Here is a 10,122-nt window from a genome sequence, read left to right as displayed (position 1 = left end):
AAAAAAAAAAAAAAAAAGAAAAAAAAATAGAAAAATAACATGTACAAACAAAATGTTACTATTCATGAATATTTATTTTTCAAATGAGATAGTTAAGAGATCTAATTCTTTATGTAAGCTATTGTGCGATATATACACAGGCCTACAAAAATCAGACTTATAAACGATTAATATACCGTAAGATTTATCGATAATTGTATCGAATTTTAACAATATGCATAAAACTAAGACGAACAGCGAGTTCCAGATACTTTTCAGCCATAAAATGTTGCATTGTATCATGTTTACCCTCGAAATTTTATGCGATTATATTTAAAAAGAAATTAAAAGATGCTTATGTGAATGATAACTATATATACATATATGAAGAAAAATATATCGATGTATTTAAATGAAATTATATAAATCAATTCAATCATGCGTATAACAAAGATAATAAGATAGAATAATCATTAATTAATTAGAAATGGCTACAGCAGGACTGATAGCTCTATATATTGCTTTTTTCAATATATTGGGGCAGACATGATACAGCCAAATATAAATGTCACAATAACTTAATATTACATTTTCCTCTAATATAAAACACAGAAAATTTATGACGTGATTATATTATTTTAATAAACTGCTAAAAAATTACCTTTATTATCTGATCAAAAAAGTTCTATTATTCAGGAATTACATACGAAGTTCTTAATTATATTTGTTAAAATAATGTCATTTATTTTATGATGATATTTGTATTTTGAACATGTAAAAGAGATGATTCTGTATTTTACATGATTGCTAAAAAAATATACAGATATATATTTATTCTTAAAGAGAGAGTAAAACTGGAATACAGTTTATTTTAGAACTTTTTGATCAGATATGATCGAATGTACTTATCTATAATTTATAAGTTATTTATTGCCAGTCATATTTAATTGTGTTTAATATATGCTACAGAGTGATTTATAGCAACGGCACGAGTTTTATTATTACGAGTAATTTTTAGCAATAGTTTTTATGATTTATTTTTATTCCTGCTATCTGTAAAATTACAATGTTACCTTATATTCATAGCGCGTTTTGCAATTTAATTTTATTGTTTGCTAAGGTTACATTATTGTTTCCATTAGTATAATCTGCAGATTTATTTTTTAATTCACTGAGTATTATATCACTGATGGACTCTTCCTTTTGTTCCCCATTACAATCCTTTAATATTTCTTTTTTAACATTTTCAATATTATGATCTTCCTGAAGATGTAAAACTAAAGAAGGTAAGGCATAAAATAATTTGTCACAAAGATTGCACTGGAATGTCTTGCCATCTGCTGCCTGTAAGCAATATTCATAATCTTTCATAGAACTATATGTTTGTCTATGTAATGCTAAATGTTTTTCATGGTCCATAGCAAGAATAAATTCGTAAGAACAAATTGGACACTTTAAATTATGCTTTGTCCATATAGTATGTGCTTTTAATCGATGTAAACTATCATAAATTTTACCACAAACAGGACACTTCATGCATTTATGATTATTTAATGTTTCTATGCTTTCATATAATCCACTACATTCTTTACACTGATAATTTCTTTCCCTTCTACATGCATGTTTAAACCAATGCTTTTCTAATTGTGGTAATAAATCAAATACTAGTTTGCAGAGGGTACATACGAATCTTCCGCGACGATCTCTTTTCATAGTAAAGTTTGATGTTCTGATATCCCAGTGTTTTTCAAAATTATTCTTACGCATTAAATTTTCATTACAAAATTCACATTGGTCTTGATGTTTAGATAAATGAGTGAATAACATACCAGGTTCAGTATTTGTATAATTACAAAAGGAACATATAAAAGTATCATCTTCTTTATACATATGAGAATATAAATGTTTTTGGAATGAATTTGGAGTAAAAAACAGTGCACCACATGCTGGACATTTCAGATAAGGTTTACCTCTTTCTGTATAATATAATGGCAAAGGTCTTAAAGTTTGTAGCCAGTCAGTATGATCTTTGGAATCTAAAATATTTTGATCCATAGAAGACTCTTCATAATCTATTTCTTCCATGGTTGGCACACGTTCATCTATATCAGTAGAAATGATTGAATGTTCTTCCTCTTTTATTTCAACTATTGGTTCATGTTTGGGTATAAGTTTTCTTAATAATAGCATTTTATTACGTCGTTTTGAACAATGTCGGACTTTAGATTTCTTGTTATCTAAAGAGCATTCATTATTTAATTTTTTTGTCATTAATGCATTATCTGATTCTAATTGTGTTATTATTATAAACTCTTTATTATTAGGTACAGAAGTAACATATGATAAAGGTGAGTCAGCTCTTAAATCATCCCAATCACTAATAGTACTTTCACTAGTAACTTCAGAATCATTTTCAATTGACAAAAGTTCAGAGGATACATCATCTTCCTGAGATTCAATATCATCATCATCTGCAGAGAGAAGTGCTGTTCTTAATATTTCTCCATTTACTAAATAACTATCTCTTTCATAACTTTCACCATTTCTTGTTTCATTAGTTTCTTCATCTTCTATTGGATTTTTTGAAAAATCTTTACATTCTGGATCTTCTAATGTTAACATTTTGTATTTATAAAAATTATATGATTTGTACTGATAATTACTGTAACACAAAAGATAAAATATTACTTTTGATTACAAATTGTTTACATGGAATGTTCTCAAAGAGGGAACATAACCTCACTTTTTCTTATTCGCCGCATCTTTTGCATTCATAGCATTCATCATAAGTAAATAATAATCAAAATAAATTTTTGAACATATCTTGGTAATGATCAGATAAACAAAATGTACTTACATGTGGACATTTAACGTAGCCCCTCCTTATGACGCTCTTTGTAGTGCAAACATCGATTTGTATCTGCGTGGAATTCTTTAAAGACGTATTAGAAGATGAGCAAAAAAAATATTTATTACAAGAGAAATTCTTCATTCAATTTTCGAAATTCCACGAAATTCGTAATTCTCTAAGTTTTCATTATTCACATTCGAATAACTTTGATCAGCTGTTTTCTGATTACACAAAATTGACAGGACGTCTCGGTGCGCGTCCAACCGATGACCTGCCGATGGTGACACGAAAAGTATTTCTCAACTTCTCCATTATAAACTTCTATATATTCCATGGAATTTATCTAAGATAAGAGAAGATTACTTAAAATACTTAACTATATACATTAAAAATTATTATAATTTACATAATATAATTCATTTTCTATTTAATAAAATATATTGTATTGTGTCAAAATGCGAAATACATTTATTAATTGTCTTTCATATACAAAACGTGAAGTTGAGAAACACTGTCATAGAAATAACGCATGTATATAACTGTACACAGATATACATAGAGATATAAGATCTGAGATTTATTAGAATAAATATGAAAAATGAAAATATTTTTAATATGTATATATTTATACTTGATTTGCATTTATAAAAAAATAACAAGTAAAATTAATGTACAAAATTATTATTTTTAATATCTTTATTTTAACGTTATGTATATATGTGTGTGTATATATATATATATATATATATATATACGAAAAACAGAATCGTAATAAATAACGGTAAGTTCTAAATATTCCTTTTTAATTATAATAAAAATATTTAACTTTTTTAATAATTATAATTATTTTAACTATTTAACAATATTTGCAAACTATTTATTACCAAATTAAATATCAAGCTATAATATATTACGAAGAAATGTTTCTCCTTAGAAATACTTACATAAAAATTTCGTCAATTTAACAAATCAAAGATAATTTATTTAATATTTAATATTTATTTTCTAAATTCTCAAATTAGATTTTCAAGTGAATTGTACAGTATTTCAATTTTCTAACAATCGAATCTCAATATTTATTGCAATTCACTCGAATGTTCAAACGATATTATCGAAGATTATATCTTTCGAGATATATTCTTTCAATTCTTACTTCGTTTCTTATGTTCGTGTCCATGACCGTAGTCGTGAGCGTACGGAAGAGGTTGATAGCCGTAACCGTGGCCGTGACCGTATTCGTGACTAAAACCGTGGTGGCCGAAACCATGTCCGAAACCGAGGCCAAAACTATGACCGAAATGTACGGGTAGTGAATGGCCATGCAACGCGGGATAAATGTGTCCACTGTTATAACCATATCGAGCGGCATATGCTCCTGCACCAATCGCGCCTGCACCAAGGAACGGAATTGGCGATGGTTGGACCGGAATCGGAACTGGAACCGGAACCGGTATTGGATATACTTGTTTTACCGGAACTGGATACGGTTGTTGTACTGGAACTGCAACAGGATGTTTCACCGGTATTGGGATAGGACGTTCCACTGGAACTGGAACTGCCTAAAAAGCAATTAAATTCGATTAATTAGTAGTTTGTAAGAAAACATCCACAATTTGAATGAAAGTGATTAGATCGAATATGTCGTATTTAAGAAGAATTGTAAAAGTTAACCTTAATGATTATGTACATAATCATACTTTTTCCTAAGGTAACACCATATCTTTAATTCTTAAAGGATCGTTTTTCCAAAATAATTATTAATTTTAAGTAATCTAATATTCATTCTTAATTTATTAATTTCATTTGAACAATAAATTGGAATATTTGTTATAAGAGAAAATTTTAAAATATTTTTTACCTCGGGTATCGGAATAGGAACTGGTACTGGTTTATGAATGATCTTTTCGACCGGAACTGGGATCACCTTCTCGACAGGCACATGATATGGTTTTTCGATGTAAACTGGCTCTGGAACAGGAACTGGTTTCTCCAGAACTACATGTTTTGTTATATATATTGGAACCTTTAATAATTCGGTTCTTCCGACTGATATAGGAAAAGCTTTTCCATATGAAAATCCACCATGTAATCTATAAAATATTATAAGTATCATTATTTTTAAAAATTTAACATTATTTATTTATTTATAATATGATAAGTATATAGATATATTTACTTAGGTATATTTAGATATATTTAAAATTAAAATAAGATAAAAATATTAATAAAATAAAATAAAAATATTAAGATATAATATTAATTTAAAAATAATGAATTTAAAAATTTATTTTTACCCTCCATGAGCTAAATCAAAAGGAGGATATTTTAATCCTTTCCAAATTGGACCACCCAGCCACGGTTGTCCATGGCCATATCCATAAGGATTTGGTATTCCAATCCATCCATTAGATTCTGGTATTCCTCGTTTACTTTGTTTTGTTTCGTTTGTTTCTGCAGTTAAGGCGTAACCACAGAAAAATATTAAGAACAACTGAAATTTAATGTTTATAAAATTATGATAAAATTCTATTTAGCAATATTGCAGATTTCTTAGTGAGATTCAAAAATGATCAAAGAATTATTGAATATAACGAGTTATTGTTAAAAAATTTTTATTATTAAAGACACTTTAATACACAAATATAAGAAATATTTCTTTTTTTTTTAATTGAATTATTGATTATATAATGAAAGTGCAAATGAATAAAAATTATTGATATTTAATAAAATAAAATGATAGAGATAAATTTATGATTTCTAATAGTAATCTGAAGTTTTTTTTACAGTAATATTTAAACGTCATTTTACAATAATGAGAAAAAAATAACAGTTCATCTAACTCATACGTTATAATAAAAAGAAAGAAGACATACAATACATACTAAGAAAACTTTTCCAGAGAAAGAATTAGTCCGAAAGAAGATCGAAAGAAATAATTTTTCGTCATTAATAATACTTGTTAATTATTCTTACCGAGATCATATACATTGTAGTCTTGTCGAGAAGAAACTGTTCAATGAATCGAGAAAACGTTAGCTTTATATATTTCTCGTCTATCGAGATAAACAGATCGATTGATCCTAGTGGTCCAAGTCAGGTTCCCGTGTTTGATGTGATCAGGAACTCGACCTTGTTAATTGACAGGTTTTGTATTTCCGCTGAAGAAAGTAGTCAAGAATTGTAATGAATCTTATTTATGCCATATTTGATATCTTCAACTGTAATATCTTCTTGAATTTTTAATTTGAATTTATATAATGTTGTGACAAATTTTATTAACATCGTTTAAAGTGATTAAATTTTGAATTTAGAAGATAATAATATACCAATGCTTGAAAATGAATAATATTTTATTGAATAGGATTTCAATTTTGTTTTCTTGTATCTTCTCTTTTTTTCTATTGTCATTCTTTATTTATCTTTCTTTATACTTTATTTTTTCTTTTTTGTCTTTTTTTTTAATTTTTTTTATTTAAAAACTGAAAAAATAATTGTAATAGTGATTTTTTTCATTAATCATTTATAACATAAAAGAGTATTTTAATATCGTATATAATATAATAATTATATAATAGATAATAGATATAATAGATAATATTCTTATCATTATAATTAATTAGTCGATTAAATATAGGTTTATCGCTTCATGATATATTATTTCATAGTCATTCGTGCTATTTTAATTATTTTATTGTTCTGAGCATGTAGAGCGAAATTAAGCGTAAAAGGAATAATAATTACCAATTTGAAGCAATAAGTGGCAAAATGAAATTGCCATAATGAAATGGCAAATGGATATAAGTGCATATATATGTATAAATTATATTTAAGAAAAATAAATCTTGAAAAAATAAATTGTTACGAATGCTATTTTAAAATCATATAAAATCATATATAATATTATTTTTTTAAAATTAACTATCAATTTTACAACAACGAAAATCTTAAAATAAAAGAATAAAGAGATTTACATTAATAAAGTATTTCAAATTAGTTTAGCAATTTGATTAACAACTATAAAAACTGAAAAAAATATTTCAACTTTAATTTCAATTCAAATTTCAATTCAAATCGTTCTAAGATATTTTCCACGAAATTGTTTCGACATTCTTGACATTCTTGAGAATATGTAGAAGGATTCCACGAATAGAATAAATCAGGATTCATATCACGATTCAGACCTGTTGTATGCATAACATTTTTCTGTTTCTGTAACACGGAGATATTGATTTTACTCGACCAACAAGATCAAGAAAATGAACCGGACCGTTTCTTGCACCAGAGGTGATAGTTTGTTTCCGTATTGGCCGCATCCGCGAACTTTCTTAACTTTCATTTTCTAATACGTACGAGCTACTTCTAATACCGGCCATCCATTATTCATTGTTATAAATGCTAGTGAACGCATAACATGATTGTACGTGTGTATCAATCCAATGTCTATAATGACGAAATAGTTGATCGTCAAGTTTGATGGCTTTAATTAATTTTTAATTCATTTCCATTCAATTCTTTAAGATATTAATTTCAATGACTTTGTTTTATATGTAATCAATATAAAAGAAGAAAGATAACAATTTTATATGTAATCAATATTGTTCTTTTACAATATTGTCTCTTCCAATGATGATCATCAGTTAAATAACATCAAAACGATTTATATATTACAGATAAATAAAATCTAATCGCTTGCAGATTCTTCTTCAAGTAACAAGTAATACTTTTTCTTTGCAAAATAATTGAATGTCACGATCAATAAGCGACTTTTCTTTCGAATTTGCATCGATTTGAAAAAATTGAAACAAATGATAGCGATTCGATTGTTTGAATTAATTTATTTTAAAATCGATGAAGAATAAATCACCAAGAATATTAATGACAATTATCGAGTCATTTTGATCCAACATTATTTACTAACGCACATTTCACGCTTACGACAAACTATTATTAATATTCTCGTGCTAAAGTTGCAACAACATTTCCGTCAGGATGTAAAAAAAAAAGTATTCAATCGCATAACCAGGTTGCTATAGAATCGTGTCACGATCAGGCGCATCGCTGTTCTTATTAATTTGAATCTTCACGTAGACAATTTTCACTTGGCCATAGGTTGTCTATCCGAACGATCTCGAAGACGATAAGTACTATCACGTGAAGTACTATCATACGATCGTTCTATTTGAATGGACGAATAACCCTTCTTGTTCTCTTATGCACATAGTCGTGCTAGTTAGGTATACGAAAGAAAAGCGGTCACGACCAATATTTGGCCATCACCCAGGATAGGTAACAGCGAAAGTTCATTGATGACGACGATACTTCTTCCTAGTGTGATGTGTCACCAGTGGATGCCCTATAAATACTTATGGGGGTCACGATAGCGAGCAGTTTTTCTTCGGCATCGTAGTTGTCAGCTTAGACTTAGGGAGTCTTCCAAGGATCAATTATGAAGATTATTTTGGTATTGTTCCGCTGGTTCTATTTTTTTAAATCTTCATCATCTTTAATGTTATATTCGTGTCGTTTTTGTTTCGTTTAGTTTAATTCTTTCCCTTTTGTAATGGTTACATTGTTTGTTTTTAATAGTGTTTTTAAAGTTGTGATTAAATTAATTATAAATCAGTGATCGAAGGAATGGAGAACTATTGAAGATATATATATAAAATTGTTTAATGAACATTTGAACAATTTTCTTTTATTGGCAATAAAGTTTTAATTTATAATTTATTTATTTTTCTTGATACTTATTCAATTTATAAGTTATTATAAACTTATTGATTAATTAAATATATATATTTCCTTTTGTGAATATAAATAACTATGCAATTTAAGTGATGTTTATTTTTAAATGAAAAAAAAAAAGAAGAAAAACTTATATTATTTTTGTAATAATATGATTATATGAAATTTGAATTATTTATTAATTTTTATTTCTTTTTTTAATAATCTTATATTAAAAAATTTTTTTTGAAAAATTGTATGAATTAATTTTTTTATAAAAATTGCATCAAATAATATTTATATTTCTCATATATTTATATTTCTCATCAGTATTTATATTTATTCAATTACTCGATTTATTTGCAGATTCTTCCATTATTCCTGGTAGTCAGTACAGCAATTACTGTCGAAAAACATGAAAAGATTAACAATAAATTATTAAAGAAACATGATAAAAGAGGACTTACAAATTTAGAATATAGTTTATCCGAGCCTGGATATCATCCTCCTGAACCAGCTATCTTTGAACCTTCTGCTCCCGATCTAAGTGGACATTTGGAATCTGCAATAGCACCAGTTGCTCCTCCACCTGCTGTATTGCATCCAGCTCGTTAGTATATTTTTTAATTTATATATTTTATTTTATAACACATAATAAAAATATTAAAAATGATAAAATTTGTTGAACACAGGATAGACTATTTTATATCATCATATTTCGTCATTAATGATCAGAATAATATATTTTTATTTCACAGATTAAAGGATTAAAAGATGAAAACGAAAAATACTATGTTTCTTAGCTCGATGAATTTGTTGAAAAAGTTGAGAGTTATAAGTGAAATATTATCTTGAAAGTGTATCATCGAAGAGAAATTTAAATATTCTTTTAAGTAATAGTAAAAATTCGAGTTTATGAAAGAAAGAATCGTTACTATTGCTATTTATAGTTAAGAACATGTTTTTGAATAATTGAATTTAGATATGGAATATAAATTAGATTTAATGTTCTTATTTCAAAGGACTTGATGAGAAAGAAAGAAATTTTCTAAATAATATTCTAAATAATTTTCTTTTTTGATTCTCTTTAGTTACCCTGTGTTATTTTTCTTTGATATTTATTTTTTCGAATGGAAGTAAACAATAAATGATTTTTAATTTTTTTAATTTATAAATATTTATTTCTACGGTAGGAAACGAAAAACTTTCATTTTTAAGTTTATTATTTTTATTATTATATATTATATATCTCTATATTTATATTTACTTCTAGGTATCTTTATTATAATATATGAAAATCACGAATGAGCCAGCTTAGCAGTAAAGGACTATAACACCATCTTTTTCTTCGATATTAATCGAAAACTTCATCCGATTCAAGATTAACGCATCCTCATTAATTGCGAAATCCTCGTCACAAAGTTGTAACTTAAAGGATGACAATTCTAAAAACATTAATCACAAATATCATCGTGCATATCTACCATACATTATGCATTTAATCAAACTAAAATATTTCTATTTCAATAGCTGCAGTTCCAGTTCCTGCAGTACCGGTGCCACAGCCCGTT

At 26.8% G+C, this 10,122-nt stretch overlaps 2 protein-coding genes across 2 annotated transcripts in view; one reads left to right on the top strand and one right to left on the bottom strand.

The window, feature by feature from the left end:
* Positions 1-7: 7 nt before the first annotated feature.
* Positions 8-3,150, bottom strand: LOC102676174 (zinc finger E-box-binding homeobox 1-like). Its single transcript, XM_006609892.2, has 2 exons — positions 2,837-3,150; positions 8-2,641 (listed from the first exon to the last, which is right to left on the bottom strand). The coding sequence occupies exon 2, from the start codon at positions 2,599-2,601 to the stop codon at positions 1,060-1,062; it is 1,542 nt and encodes a 513-aa protein (XP_006609955.1). The 5' UTR covers positions 2,602-2,641; positions 2,837-3,150; the 3' UTR covers positions 8-1,059.
* Positions 3,151-3,972: 822 nt separating this feature from the next.
* Positions 3,973-10,122, top strand: part of LOC102675854 (sensory neuron membrane protein 1) — a 14,628-nt gene continuing 8,478 nt past the window's right edge. Inside the window, exons 1-3 of the mRNA XM_006609889.2 lie at positions 3,973-4,538; positions 8,918-9,161; positions 10,082-10,122. Of these exons, the coding sequence (XP_006609952.2) occupies positions 4,506-4,538; positions 8,918-9,161; positions 10,082-10,122 (318 nt within the window). The 5' untranslated portion in view covers positions 3,973-4,505. The remainder of the gene's footprint in view (positions 4,539-8,917; positions 9,162-10,081) is intronic.

This window comes from Apis dorsata, unplaced genomic scaffold (assembly GCF_000469605.1).
Source record: "Apis dorsata unplaced genomic scaffold, Apis dorsata 1.3 scaffold_65, whole genome shotgun sequence".
In the NCBI taxonomy this organism is placed as follows: Eukaryota; Metazoa; Arthropoda; class Insecta; order Hymenoptera; family Apidae; genus Apis; species Apis dorsata.
Note: the sequence above shows the minus strand (reverse complement) of the source record. Positions and strands in the feature narration are given on the sequence as shown.